Source organism: Bactrocera latifrons, unplaced genomic scaffold (assembly GCF_001853355.1).
Source record: "Bactrocera latifrons isolate USDA-ARS-PBARC rearing strain unplaced genomic scaffold, ASM185335v1 scaffold_255, whole genome shotgun sequence".
NCBI classification, from domain to species: Eukaryota; Metazoa; Arthropoda; class Insecta; order Diptera; family Tephritidae; genus Bactrocera; species Bactrocera latifrons.
Genome location: NW_017536130.1, coordinates 156,675 through 172,860, shown reverse-complemented (window position 1 = coordinate 172,860; position 16,186 = coordinate 156,675). Strand labels below are relative to the sequence as shown.

General features: G+C 34.8%; 1 protein-coding gene across 2 annotated transcripts in view; it reads right to left on the bottom strand.

Moving 5' to 3' along the window:
* The window catches only part of LOC108969516, a 147,756-nt gene that overhangs the window by 47,115 nt on the left and 84,455 nt on the right, over positions 1 to 16,186 (bottom strand). The window contains exons 5-7 of one of the 2 annotated variants that reach the window (XM_018934272.1): positions 15,433 to 15,560; positions 8,512 to 9,289; positions 6,239 to 6,351 (exon numbers count right to left, since the gene is read on the bottom strand). In XM_018934272.1, the coding sequence (XP_018789817.1) occupies positions 6,239 to 6,351; positions 8,512 to 9,289; positions 15,433 to 15,560 (1,019 nt within the window). The remainder of the gene's footprint in view (positions 1 to 6,238; positions 6,352 to 8,511; positions 9,290 to 15,432; positions 15,561 to 16,186) is intronic. The other variant, XM_018934273.1, reaches the window with a different exon arrangement.

Sequence of the window (16,186 nt, the reverse complement as noted above, 5' to 3'; positions counted from 1 at the left end):
GAGAATAAAGAAAATAAATATAATTCAGACACGATTTAATGCAAAAAGCTTGTTTATCTGATATAATTTTAGCAACAGCAAAATCTGCAACTTCATTGCTGTAAATAAGGCACACCCTAATAAACAAATGTATATGCATGTGTAGAAGCGCTTTAAATTATGCCAATCGCGCCAGTGTTGCCGTTTGTAATTTCATCATAATAAAATCAACATATTTGGCGGCAATCTTGTACACACACACACACACACACCCCAAAATACACATACATGCACCTACGCAATAGCAACCACATTCATGTTGCTGCGTTGGGATTGTCGCTGGYGCTCATTGTTGACTTTAGTGTTTGTGTGCGAGTGTGTTCGTGTGCCGCTATTTGCCGAATTTATGTTTATTTCGTATTTTATAATCGCAAGCGTAGTTTATTTGAAAGCGCAATAATACAAATCTGCAGTGTCGTTCATCCATAACGGCATTGTGTTGGCAGTGTGCTCAGCTGAAGTTTTCGCATTTGCCGTATAAATGGAGCTCCCAAAGGTCATTTAAACTTTGTTTCGTTTCCTAGCAATTTTAACTAAAATAATATTTGCGATTTCGCTTTTCGCCTGCTTTTAAAACATAYTGCGTTTTATTGGCTTTATGGAAAAGCTGTTAATATTGGCTTGAACAAATGTAGCTTCAGGGATTGCAAAGCCAGTCGTCAAGCTGCGGAGGCAAAAGTTGGCATAATTCATAAGTATTTCTGCATACAAATGCGAGGGCTTGGCGATAAATCATTCGAATATGATATTTAAATACAAAATGTTTTTCAGAAACCGAAAGTATTTTAATTTTAGAAACGCAATTTTTGAGGCAAATAAAAAAAGTGTGTGATACAACAAATTTCGGTCACACTCATGATCACTATAACAAACTGAGCGTAAGTGCGACTAACGTCTTAGTTTAGTCGGCTCAATATACCGTTGATTAAAAAAAAAAGAAATATTAGAAGGTTACCAATTATTTAAAATTTTTGATTAAAATGATATTAAGAAAGTTAATCAATGTATAATATAAGCAGTTGCCTTCTTAACTCTCAAACAAATTATTGAGGGTTGCCACATGTTTAAACGTATTCTTAATATTAACTAAAAACTAGGCAAACAAATAAAATATGGACATTACATTTAAAGGCTTTAAGAAGTGCTTTTGGTTCAAATTTATTTTAAAAGTGTTGCCATCTGTTTAAAAAAAAATATTTTCAATAAAGTTTAAAAAAGCCAAACATTTAGTATATGTGCACCAAATTTAAAGGCTTTAAGAAAAGCTTTTGGTTAAAATTTACTTCAAAAGTGTTGCCATCTGTTTAAATTTTTTTTTCGTAAAATCTACATAATATCCAGATATTTAGTATATATGTATGTATGTAACAAATTTAAAGGATTTAAGAAGTGCATATTTAAAATTTTTTTAAAAGGTTGCCATTTGTTAAAAAAAAATTTGTTTAGTAAAGTTTACAAAATCGGCAAAAAAGTAATATACGTTTACCAAAAAAACTTTAAAAAACTAATATTTAATAAAATTACAATATAAGCAAAAAATAAATTAATGTATGTATGTACCGTATTTAAGAGCTTTAAAAAATGCTTGTTAAAAAAATTTCTAAGAGGGTTGTAATCTATTAAAAAAAAAAAAATTAATAAGATTTATAAAATAGGCACACATACTAGTATGGGTACCACAATTAAAGGCTTTAAGAATTTTTTTTAAGAATTTAAAATTTATAAAGTACTCATGAGTAGTAGTTATGAATATTTATCAGAAACCAAAAACGTTTCGACATCTTTTTGTAATACTAAAATTGTTTAACAAAAATTTGTGAGCCAACTTTTAAAAGTTAATTAAGCCAAAAAAGCCTCATCAATTCTTTAATCAAGACATTTTTTATTTCAGAAAAATTTTTCGCGACCCAAGTGCGTATATGTGAATGCACTAAAATCTGTATAAAAAAGGAGGAACTTAGATATTTTTTCTCATTGGCAGAACTAAGCAAGATGGCACTTTGATTGAGCCAAATGCACTTTTATTGGCTTTGCATAGCCTTTCAATCAATTGCTCTAAACAAATATGCACTTTCTCAATGCAAGTTCAAATACTCACTTAATAATCATTGCAAAACATCAGAAAGCGCATAAAAATTTGGAAAAATAAGCGCTCATCAGTTCAATAATTCATGTTTATGTCCACAGATTGCAATACTTCCTTCAAAAATATTCAAATTAGCGCAACGAAGCGACAGGAATGTTGCCATACAAGCTCCGTAGTAGCAGCCAGCTGCCATACAATTATACCGACTCTGTTCAGTGCTCAGTTCATTATCGATGGCAACAGTTCACCAATATGAGATATATTGTTTTGTGAATTTGCAATGAGACRCTGTCCACTACGTCGCATGCCCCACACCAACGATGCGTCACTATGAGATAGGCAGAGGCCGAGCACAGGCAGTGGCACAGAGGTTAATGCAGTGGAAATTTCGGAAATAAACACATGATGCTGTGGCATTGATTGTAAATTACGTGCGCAYGTGTTTGCGTGTATGTAAATCAGGGCATTCTGAAAACTTGCAGCCTGCATCACATCTGCGCTTATTACTCATGACTGCGCAAGTGCGTGCGTTTGTCTGAGTTATGAGCCTCATGTGGCTTGTGCCTGAAGTCCATATTAGAGGCTGCCATACTGACGGTATTAGTCGCATGTAACATTTATGTAAATTGTTTTACCAATTTACAGAAAACAAAAGCAACAATAAAAATAGCGATTAACGTCACATGTTGTTGTTGGTCCATTAAGAAATCATGCTTCTGTTTGACATAATTTTCAGCTTAAGCTTATAAATTATGCTTGATTTTGACTGGTACTTGTGTGCCTAGATATGGTCACCTGTGCATGTTTCAATAATTCAAAGTGTTTCGCTTGAATGAGCCATCAATAAAAGCGAAGTAATTTGACTAGTTGCATTAATGTGCCTCTGTAAGTTACTGGCTTTCAAAAGTTTGCTCRAAATTTTATACTTCCAATGAAATCACAGGAGTCTCCTCTATCACAAACGCAAATACTTGATTCATTCAAAACATCTAGTAAAGGTCGAGAAGTTATTAAAAACTTGCCTCGCGCGACTACATCCAACTTTGTTAATTTTCCACGACGATAATATCGAACAAGTTAAAGCAGCAGTACTTGAAAATCATAGTGTTGGCATCAGAGAGATAACCGAGGATCTCAATATTTCTTTGGTATCGACTCATCAAGCTACGGTTTATGTTTTGAGTTTGAAGAGGATCAGTGTACTGAATCTTATGCAAAAAGTTGAGCCGCAACAGATTTTTCTGCCTTAATAATGTTCTTTTCTCTTTTTTATTAACAGAAGGATAGTGATATTTATGATTGTTGATAGCTAACACTCATCTGTTATAATCTAAATYGTTGTATTCCCATACAAAATAGTCTATCGTGTTATCTTCTATTGCACAGGCAAGCCATACTATGTAAACAACTGTTTTGTACATCTGTCGGCAGCAATTTATGAAAATATTTTGTGATATTTACATATTAAATGGATTAAAACAACACATATAAAATGAGACTTGGCCTATTTAATCCCAGACACAATGTGCATTTCTATGCAAACATAACAACGATTATGTCCTATTAAATTATTACGCAACGATTTGTGTGATTACACATRCAATACAATGCCAATATTTATATATATTTAGCACAACATATATATACCATATATACATTATATGTATAWATAAATATTTGCAATATTTGCTTTACTTTCCCCAAGGCAGTCCATCAGGTTCATTTAAAGCAAACATGAACCGTTGCTGACATTCGCTTGAAATGATTGACCGAATTGATTGACCTTAGCAAGTTTAAGGTAGTCGACAATGAAAAGTGAAAGCAATCGAATGAAACGCCTAAAGATGTTCGAAATTCTATTAAATTTATATAAAATGCATTTTGGAAGTTTATGCGAGGTTATAACGCATAACTTGCCATTTGGCTATCGGTGTGAATTTGACATTTCTTGTCGTATTTGTTTTTGTTGGCAATATGCCATTATTAATATTTAATTATTTGTAAATAAGTAACTAAAATACAAAAAANGACCTTAGCAAGTTTAAGGTAGTCGACAATGAAAAGTGAAAGCAATCGAATGAAACGCCTAAAGATGTTCGAAATTCTATTAAATTTATATAAAACGCATTTTGGAAGTTTATCCGATGAATTTGACCTTTGTTGTCATATTTGTTTTTGTTGGCAATATGCCATTAGTAATATTTAATTATTTGTAAATATGTAACTAAAAGAAAAAAAATACTTTATAATAATATTACCATATAAACGGCGCTTTAATAAGACCACTAAATGACCTCAACTATTTTTTGCAGGAATCAGCCTCACACTATCAAGAAATTTAAGTCTTTTGAAATAAAACACTAAAATTCGTTMAAAATTAATTCTTTTGTTATGCATTCATCCATTTATTATTTGAACAAAATGAGGTGCAAATGGCCACCGCTGCTCTGTTGGCATATCTCCTCCTTTTCCTKTGCAGTATTTGGGCTATRGTGCACTGAATGTTGYTTTTGAGGTTCTCGAGTGTTGCTGGTTGGTAAGTCTTTGATTTARCATACCMCCAGAGACATGATCTTGTCGGCCATTTGACTGGGCCATTGGACTACACGACGATTCGATTGACAACAATAGCAACAATTTTGTCTGTTGACGAAGCCAGTAAGACAGAAATGGGCGGCAGCTGGGAAAATGATTTTTCGATGAACGTGAAATTGTGAGTTTTTTGGAGAATATGAATGTGCCTAATAATTTTGGACAAAATCATCATCATTTGCAAATTATTTATACATCTATGAATGCATTTTTTTTTTGTTTTTTTTTTGTTCCATATTTAATTTTACAGTGTTTTCCAATAAGAATGAATGATATCTTTACAAAAAAATTACATGAATTGTTAAGAAAATTCCAATGTTTTTTTATACAATGTGAAGTACAATAGATACAATTAAGTTTTGAATATAGCATCATTCAAATACATTCATTCTTTTACCGGAACAGTTTCAATGAACCCATTTTTCGAGAATTTTTTCCACAAAATCGGGTCGTATGTCATGAATAGCACGTTAAATGTTGATTTATAAAGCTTAAAGAGAGTTTAGTTTATTGTTGCATACCTACGACTTCAAATAGCTCCACAAACAGTAGCCTAAAGGTGCTAAATCACGACTTATCGAAGGGCATTCAATGTCGCAATTCCTTGAAATAATGGAATCTCCAAACTTTTCTCCCAATAATTCGCTTGTTGCACATGCTATGTGGCACGTAGGCCGTTTTGTTGTCAAGATCAACTTCTTGTAATCGCGGCCATAAAAAATTGGTTATCCTCGGTCTATACCGCTCTCCAATGACAGTGACTGTGTGAAGCTGGTGGCACACATTTCTATGTATTTGAAAGAAATACATACCGATGATTTCACCAGACCAAAAACTACACACATTCAAAAGTACATAAAGTACATCAAAAACTTTCATAAAGTTATGCGTTCTTGAAATATACAAGTATTTGGGTATCAAAACAAAAACATTGATGCATTCCGGGCTACTGCAAATGACACTTTTCTCTAATATAAGGTCTAAAATAAGGTCTATTTTGAAAATCTAAACTACCGAAATATGAGAAAAAAAATATTTTTTAAATGTTATTTTAAGTTGGAAATCAACACACATACATATGTAGGCCATCGAATTAAATTCCATTGAATTAAAGAAGTTTATCAAAGGTTTTGACCAAAAGTTTTGCGCAGGAGTTTATAAACTTGTATGATAAAAAGATAAAATACGTTACGTTATYATGTCTTAAAAATAAAAGAGTTTACATGAATTTATAAATAGATACAATTTCATCATCGAAAGTTATTTTACCAGAGCATTCACCCAAATATAATGGATCACATGAAGTATTATTTTAAAGATGTGTATACTTTTAATTATTTAGAAAGTATGGTTATTCAAGTTAAATATTCATATTTTGATTCTTCACTTTCATTTCATTTAATTAAGCTTAATATAAGACTCTTCATATTTTTTTTTTTTATTTCAACTATTCCTCTTATATAGTATATGTTATATTTCATATTCCTTTCGTACTCATATTCTTAACTAGCTATCACTTACCTCTCTCATCCATGCTATCACCCTTGTAGGTGCGTGAACGGTGGGATAATTTGTCTCTGCTGGTGGTTGTTTCGTCGCTAAGATGTATACTTTTGTGCGAATTTGTGCTTGAACTATTTTTATTTTATTTTTTTAATAATTTTTAAATATTGTTTTCACAATTTTTTTAAGTGCAAAAGGTGAGAGAAATGTACAGGGCATCATAGCATAGAAGAGATAAATAAAATAAATTACATAAGTTTGCAGACTAATTAAGTACKTAAAATTACTGAAATGCAAATGTGAGGTTAGTAATGAAAAAGCGGCAATAATGTGTGACTAAAGTGAGATAAACAAATATTCTATTAGTCTGAAGTGAAATAACAGATAAAAAAATTCTATGAAATTATCAGTTTTTTTGCATTGTATTTGTAAAGTTACATTTCTTTTTTTGTTTCAATTTTCATTTTAAATAAATTTTAACTTTTTTTTTTTAACGGAAAAGTTTGCTAATTTGTCGACACAACTTTTTGACTACAAGAAAACCAAAGAGGAGCGTAGACCTTTGAGTAGAAGTTCACGCATGTGATMAAAATTTTCTGAGCGCGATTAACTTGGGAGTAGCCAGAAACGATTCCTTTACATACGGCTCAAGCAGCTCAYGACTTCTGGTCTTAAATGAAGTTTTCTCTGGGTAGCCTAAGAAACTCCGTATGAAAGMGAGTTAAAGTTAAAAAGCGCAGCATCCCTACTCAGGGTTATGTGGTGGGTTTGGGACCCGCCAATAAAAAGGACACAAGRACCTCGAATAAGAGACCACCCTTTTTATGAACACCACTGGAAACATATAACGGATTTCGATTTTAATGCATGCACCTGGAATMTCCGGTCTCTTAATTGAAAAGGTGCCGCTCCCCAGCTGATTGGTGTAAAAGCTGACATCACCGGTGTTCAAGAAATGCGACAAACTGAGACGAGTTGGTCCTTGTCCCATTTACTACAGTGACCAATTAAAAGAGCTCAAATTCGGTATGGGCTTTATAGCAAGAGAGAGAAAGAGAGTCCTAGAACTCACCGAGGTGGATGAACGTCTAGCCACAATCCACATCAAAGCGAAGTTCTTCAACATGTCGCAGATGAGAGCTGCCCTCGCCACTATGCCAAAACCGTGCTTGGCGACTTTAACGCCAGGGTGGGCAAAGATACCCTTTTCTACTTGACACAACGGTCGGTAAATTCAGATTCAATGCCGAAACATCCCCACAAGGGGTGAAGCTGATCGACTTCGCCAGGGCCCGAAATATGGTTATCTGTTGTACCAGATTCCTGTTTGCGAAAATTTACCACCAAACAGATCGATCACGTTGTGATAAACAGAAGACACGTCCTCAGAGTTTTAGACGTACGTACGCTCCSAGGTCCTAGCATTAACTTGAAACACTACCCGCGAAAAGAAGATCCACACACACCATGTCTTCGTCGATGTTAAAGCTGCTTTCGACAGTATGAAATGGAGCTCCCTTAATGCCGCTAWGTCTGAATTTGGTATCCTCGCAAAAGTAATACGGCTGTGTAAAATGATGTTAAGCAAAATCAAAAGCTCYGTGCGGATCGGAAAGGACTTCTCCGATATATGAACTTACTATATATTGGATGCAAGCTTGAACCCAAAATCGGCAAAGCGGTTAAGTAATGGTAACGGTACTGTGTGGTACTGGTATTTATCTGCTTTGTCCCTCAAAGTACATTCTTTTTTTATTTTCCCTTCATTACCTTAAATTTTAATGCACTCTTTTATATAATATATATGTATATGCCTGCCTTTATATTCATATTCGAATGAAAATCTCTTTTAAACATTCTTCAAATTAACCTTCTGCACTTGCTCGCCGGCAAACTCGAGTGGCCGAAGTCGCAACCTTTAGCTGCACTGTTAGCTCTGCACTTCAAATATTTCCACTACAAACTTAAACACTTTGCCATTTGAATAATTAAATTTGACGATGGGAACTTTAAAATTTCATAGAATTTTAATGTCTCGACATTCACTTCTCCACATACACATATACACAGCATAGAGAGTAGTTGTATTGGTGCGTTGCCAAAGTGCTCATTGCAGCGAGTGCTCATGTTGTGTGGGTGTGTGTGTGTGTTGGTGCGTTTGTGGTTGTGCTTTTTTCTTGTGTATGTATGGTGGCATTCTCTAATACTAATATATATACATATCTACAAAGTATTTATATGCATAAAGACACACACATACACACAGATAGTGCTTGTGCTAGCTCACATACATTGCAGTKTTTTGGTGCTTTTTGCTATGGTGCAGATGTGTCGGTGGTGCCGGAAGTGCCGACTCTGGTGCTGAAACCGTGGCGGGTGATGTGGTATAAGTGAAACCATCAAAATACTCGTGCATTTGGTGCATGCCATGGTTGCTATTGCTAATGGTGATTATGTTGCTGCCGCTGMTGCTGCCGCTAAGCTCCGTTATGGACTCATCAAGCGCGCCGGACGAACCGAAACCAAAACCAACACCAACATTACCACCAACACCARCATAGTGCCGACCAGTGTTCATGGTGTCCAACGAAACCTCAACATCATCACCATCAACGCTACCGCCGGYGCCCGCACTGCCCCGTCCATCCTTCTCAGCTTTCGGCGTCATTTGCTGGCGTTGCCACTGTTGCTTTTGTTCGGTCTTTTGACGGCCACGCGTAGCCACATCATCGCCTACCTCCAGCAGCGATTCATCTTCGTCGTCGTAGGTGTGTGGCGAGTGCGAGGCCAATACCAACGGATTGTTGAGACCCCACGAGGGCGGGTGCAGGTAGTGCGGATAATTTGAATAGATTTCGGCGCGTATACGATCGTCATAGTCGTCCTCCTCCTCCTCGTCAATGGCAATATTGTTCGAGAGCTGTTGTTGACCGGTGGCATTGGCGGCTATCAATGAGTTCGACGACGACGACGACGCTATTGATGATGATGTGCCATTGTGGTGTTGTTTTTGTATTTGCTTTTGTTTGAATTTCGGTATGGCGCCATCGGGGAAGAATATTAATCTATCTGCAAGAGAGAAGTTGGAGAGAAAGACAAAGAGCAGTGCTTGTGCGCGTAAGTACACTAGTGCCAAGGAAATTCAATTAAGTTTAATGCAAAAATGATATAGAAAATGAAAAATTGCGAAAACGGTGTGCGCTTTAGTTGTGTTTATATTATATGTATGTATATACAGTAATATATATATATAGATATATATTGGTATTATACTTCGATATATATGATAAACGGTTCTTTGCTTTGGTGCTAGCATAGCTCTGGTGCAGTGCGACGACAAGTGCAACAAATGCTAACGGAAACAAAAGATATGAAAAAATCTAGGAAAATGCAAAATTATCAAGACAAAATTAATGAACAAAAAGTTTGGATTTTAAGAAAAATTAACAACAAAAGATTATTTACGAAATACAATAGATTTGGTTTTAGAAATTCGTGTTGGTTAGGGCGTATCTGTGCATGTTTTCGTGACGTGGAAGCGTCAAGCGGAAAGAGTCCACCGGAGATTATTTTCGATATACTAAATAATGATAAGCTATATTTAACAGAAATACATATTTACAATAGAACGTTTAATCAAATTTGTAAAAAGTGCAAAAGTGTATTTCCTAATCTACAAAAATGATGCAGAAGAACAATCTGATTAGTGATTTCAAATTTATATACAGATGAACATCATTTAATATAAACTTTCTAATTTTGGTAGGCATTGCAATTTATACAAACTCATACAAAAGCTGTCTTCGATTGGCCAAGCGTTACTTCTCAAGCGAATTGAACAAACTAKAACAGATGCTCAAGCAAACGGGGAGCACTTGTAATGTAACGCTGATATGTCTGTTGACGCATGCGCAATAAATGTAGTATTATAACCTTCTTTCTTTCTTTCCACATTATAAACGTAGTTTTTACCCTTTTATTTAGTTTTTTATACATTACTATCATTGGTGTTTGGTAAATCTTATGTTTTAAAAATACAAGAAAAAAAAAAAATTTAATTCATTTGTCATTTCAACCATTCACAATAGGAAATCTAATCTAATGTTTGCAAAACAAAACTAGGTAGCACTGAAGCTGTTGCAATTTAGGTCGAGATCTTTAATGAAAAGCGTAAAAAGCTTGTGTAAGAACGGAAGCCGCTCGAACTTCTCAAGCTACATCGTTTCGCTTAATGGACYCGTGTAAAGTTCCAAGAAGATSCGACGTTTRYGAGCCAAATTTTGTTCAGCAATGAGGCACATTTCTGGTTCAATGTGTATGTAAACAAACAAAATTGCTGCCGTTTGGACGAAGAGCAACATGAAAAGCTTTACGAGCTGCCATTTTGTCCAGAAAAAAAACAACGACTTGGTGCGGCTTGTAAGCCGGTGGAATTATCGGTTCATATTTCTTCAAAAATGATGCCGGTGAGAACGTAACCATCAATCGCGCCATAAYAACCGACAATTAGATGTCTGAAATTGAAACTCGTGATCTCAGCTATATTTGGTTTCAACAAGACGGCGGCACTTCCCACACATCGCTTCAATCAATGTATTTATTGAATGGATAATTCGGTGAACAGATAATTTCACGTTTTAGGCTCTTTCCTGTAGGAATATGTAAACTTTAGTCTATGCGGATAATCCTGCTTCGTTTCAGACCTTGGATCAAAACATCACGCATGTCAATCGCCTGTTACTGGTCGAAATGCTCGAACGAGTGTTTGAAAATTGGACTCAACGTATGGACTATATAAGACCTAGCCACGGTCAACATTTAAAAGAGATAATCTTCAAAATACAAATGACGAAGAATGTTCTTTCGAATGATAATAAACATTCCCCAAAAAATTTAAAATTTCTGTGTTTCTTCTTAAAAATAATTAAGAAACCTCGAAATGCATTACGCTTTAAACTTAGTGATTTTGACAAGAGAGCATAAGCGAGCAGTGAAATGGTGAATCGAAGAACCGTCTGTGTAATCAGACAAATACCGATTTTTTCAAAGGACTCTCTGAACTAATCGAGAAGTAAGAACAAAGGGAAGCGCTGACGAATAAAACAAAGTGAAGTTAAAATATGTACTACTTCAAAATCGGARAATGAATTATCGAGGGATAGCTGTCTTATCTATATAGATACACTGCTTTTCTCTASGTTTTTCTTGTTCTTTAAAAGGCTTTCAATCCGAATGTCTGTATATAATACCGGGCAAGAAGATACATTATTAAGCTTTCAGTCTTGTAGCATACAAATAAATAGTTCAATKCTTTGAGACTTAGGAAAAAATCGTTTCTGCCTTTTAAAGAATATACTATTATATGYCATTTTTTATAAGTACATAGTGAAAAGTAGCACAACAGCGATGCAGACAGGAGCATATTAAACTAATTTTGAATTCGGGAAAAGCATATCAGTTCATATAGTCTGGGCATTAGTTGTCATTTTTTACGAATCAAAGTAATTATTCTTGAACTGTTGATCTCAGTAGTTCGCTGAAAAATATTGCTACAAAATTTTACTTTGCTTACGATTTCTATGTTCAAATGTTCARACATTGTTTATGCTTTCTATTAGTTGCCAGTGAAAAGAGTCATTCTATGATGATTAGTAAGTCATCGTTTCTACCCAATACCACTGATTTTCGAAATCATACATTGAATTTAAATTCGCTTCCTAACATTGCCTTCGCTTTCCGGGAAAATTGGGAAAGGAGCGAGGTGGACAAAAGCGCTGATATAAGCGCCTATATGTAGACGCCTTTCGCCTACTAAACTACTGCAGTGTCTTTATGGCAAGAGTACTCACAAGAAGATATATATTTAAATATATGTACATATTTGTAGCTAGATATTTCAAGTTTAACCTGCAAAGGTTTCCAAGACATAGTGATATCCCTAATAAGTTTGGAGCACATAAACTAGCCAGAATTACAATTAGACTACCGAAACGTCTTTGGCTACTTGCAGTAATTTAGTCGATAAACATGTCATAAGTATAGATGGATTGCGGTGGAATCAGCCCCTGATTTGCTCAACGAATACGCAAACGTGGATCGATGGCTATAGATAGGATTCGACTAATGAAATTCAAAAGGAATGTGTAACGAACACTTGTAGTAGTAACAGGTCACTGTCTAATTGGTAGACAAGCGAGTAGGCTAGGGATCCCATATCGCCATATCATGAGTATTGTAGAAGCGATCACGAATAATAAGAAAAGGAGTCTATAACTTATCTTCTATGCGATTGCAAGGTTTTATATAGGAAACTAATCGCAACTATTGGTAGAGGGTTTCTTGACGATGTCTTGGAGATTGCGCAACTGAAACTTTTTGTACTGGTGAACACCTTCAGAAGCACTGGATGGTTTAAGTAGGAGAAGAGAGGAAAAAGGGCTTTCAAAGAATTAGATACGCCGTTAGACAGACACTCGACCTACCCTCCTACCTAAGCTTACGTTTCAGGAAAGCTTAGTGCCTAAATTAAAAAAGGGTAAACGATTTCTGTTTATTAATAACATCCTTTTGATAGCAAATTCACAAATGTCTAATTTTTTTAAGTAGTTGAAAGATTGTAGTTAGAAATTATTTTTACAAGTCTTCTTAATAGGAAAATTTTTAATAACWTAAGGGTACACCTAATGTGAAAATTAGMAAAATATTATTTTTTTGCWTTAAATTTGTTTTGAATATTTTTTAAATTTTATACAAAACTTAAAAATGAGTTATTCATTTTCTCGGGATCTAAAATTCATCTAATATTTGATTAAATTTTTTAAAGTTTGCCATTTTGCTAAATTTCAAAATATATATTATATTATTTGTTTTCTGTATATTCGCTTATCCGTTGTGCTTATTAACTAGTCGTGAATAAATATATCCTAAATATTTAAATTCTGCAATTGAGCATCGTGTATAATTTTTTTAAATTCAAATATTTTGGAACATAGAGCAATTGGAACGCCCCGAATTGGTATAATCAGCATTATAAAATTTGTGCAAACTATAAGTGCAAAGATTTTCAACAGTCATTGCTAGAACAAACTCTGCCCCACAAAGGTGAAAACAAACACACACACCTGAATTTACTAACCTTCTAGACGTGTGTATGTATGCATGTATGCGAGTTATTGCATCGCTGAATTTATATAGGTAAATTTCCGTGTATAATTTTCCGATTTTTCACAATTCAAAGTCTCACACGGTGGACAACTCAAAGTGTCAGCAGCATGAATGCGATGCGTCAACGACAACAACAACATAAAGAAAACAGGCATGCTCAARAAGATGTTGTGTCAAGCAAAACGGAAAAGCAAACCAATCACAGCTGCTAACTATGAGAAATGCACTAGACGAATTGCCACACATACACATAAGCACCTATACATATAGAACATATGTATGCATGTATTGTGTATAAATATATCTGTACGATTAAATGTGACAAAGGTGTTTGCTGTTGACTTATGTACTAAGGTGAGCCAACATGTTGACATGCAGCGTCTAACGATGCTGCTGACAGCCACTGTCACGGTGACACTGACAGCAACAAAAACAACAATAACAGCTAAAATGACAGCAACTGCAACAGCAATTGTGCTGCTGAGTGTAGCTAAAATTGTATATGCAATTGCTTGCCAAACAAATTACTACAACAACTACACACACACACACATATATACACAAGCCAAAGCAATAAACACACGAACACATACATTTATATAAGTAATGTATTTTAGCTACAAACAAACAGGCGAGCGAACGAGCGAGCGTGCGAAGAGGCTTAGATTGTAAAGAGCATACGGAAGAAGCAGCGAAAGAGATGCGTAAAGTGTAAATTTAGATGACTGATGCAGCAGTGTCAGAGATGCAAAGCAGGCATGCGAGGGTGAGCAGATTGWAATACTGTAGCATACAAGTCTGTTGTGTGTTGGTGATAGTTAGAATTCAAAGAATATTTGCAGGAAAGCTTTGGTGGCGTGGTTTGGGTAGACGAACAGGCGTTACTAGGGTGAGTAGGTGACACAGCGGTGCGTGGTAGTTGTTTTTATTGAGTGAGTAGAGTGCAGGATGTAATGACAGAGAACGAAGAAGCATAGTAACTTAAGGTTGACGAGCTGGCTGTTGGCGGCGGCAGATGCGCGTGTATGTGTTTGTGTATGCATGGCAATGTGGGCGCGATAGTGGCGAGCTGGTGGGGTGATGACGGTGAGCGTGATGCGAATGCATATGCGTGTATATGTGTCTGTGGGTGTGTGTGTTGGGGTGTAGGTGTGCAAAACTGCCAGATTTGAGATATTTCTTTTAAATTTCTGTTGCAGTTTAGCTTTTTGCTGTTTTGTTTTTGTTTTGCGGTGTTCGTTAGGCTACATATTGGTATTGGAGTATAAGTAAGTAGGTAGTCTTAAATTGAGTCGCATAGTTTTGAGTTGATGCAGAAGCGTGCGATTGTTGGTTGTTTACTTTTCAAAAGATACTTTATTTCTTGGAAGCGACTGTATGGAAAAATTTAATGAGTAAGAAGTACGAAGTAAAGTAAAGGAACCAGGAGAACGGAAATAAAAGAAAAAATTATAATAAAAAAAAAATAAAACAACAAGAAATAATGAACAACGAGGTAGTCAAGAGTGGTTAGAGTTACAAAAGTTGACACGAAACGCAAAATAAAAACGGAACACACAAAAATTAAAAATTAGAAAAATCATATTTCCTTTGTAGAGACAGTTCAAATTACTTCAAATTTCATAGCTTTTGTTTGTTTTTTTTTCTTGCTTTTTGTTTGCGCTCGTTGCGAATTTTTCAATGTTTTTTTTTGCTAGTTTTTCATTTGCTGATTTCGGTGCAAAAATCATATTTGTTCCTTTACTTTGACTACTTGTTTTCTCTTTTTTGTTCGGTTTACTTATCCAAAATGAAATCATTGCAAAATAACTGTTTTACGCTACTCTTGCACAATTTACGCTGTGCTGTTGACAAATGGTTGCTTTGCAGTTGTTGTTTGCTTATTTAATTATTTGCTTATTTTTTTACTTTACTTCAATATACTTTTATTTGCTGCTTGTTATGTGTTTTCTTCTTGCTTTGCATGGTTTTGCGTTATTTGTTGGTTTACTATTTTATTTTTTTTATTTTTTTTTTTTGCTTTTTTTGAGTTTTTTTCTATAACTTACCCACACACGGATTGTGATTAACTATATTAAATATACGATCACAGCGTTTTTTCATATGATTATTCGGACAGATACAGCCGAACATGGGCGAGAGGCGTAGATTTGTCCACGAGTCGTGACAAGCATCTCTGTGTTGGATGAAGAAAATAAATGTGATTAATATATATGCAGATTTTTGTAATAAAATATATTTTTAATATCTGTAAGATTTGCTGTAGTTATGCATTAAAAATATATTTTCTTAAAAAATGTTAAAATACTGAGCCACTGTGGCCGAATGATATTCAAAATTAAGTGTGTGGAGTGTTCTATTAAAAAGTCCTACCAAATCACCGTTATCTATGTAATAGGCTCTAAGTTCCATAAGGYTTTTTTCCAGTGAAAATATTATCTAACATAAATAACTATCAGAGGTTGAARCTTAGCTGGATCAAGACCAAAAATTTTTCCATTTCCTTACGCTGGAAAGATGATTCAGAAATGATGACAAAACCCCAGCTTAGTGCTCTACCACCTCATTATGTACCTATAGTTTGAGCTTTCTATAATAGCTATAAACTTTGCATTTAGTCATCATGATTCTGAAATAGTTTTAGAGAGGACAAAAAGCATATATGTGAAGCCTTAAATAAAGCGGCTGTATATATTCCAAAAAGATTGGAATGGACTCCTTCGCCGCTTTGAAAAATATGAAACTCTTGAAATGAGAGAAGAATTTATATTAGAAACGAGAGAAAAATAGTGCATGCAGGGT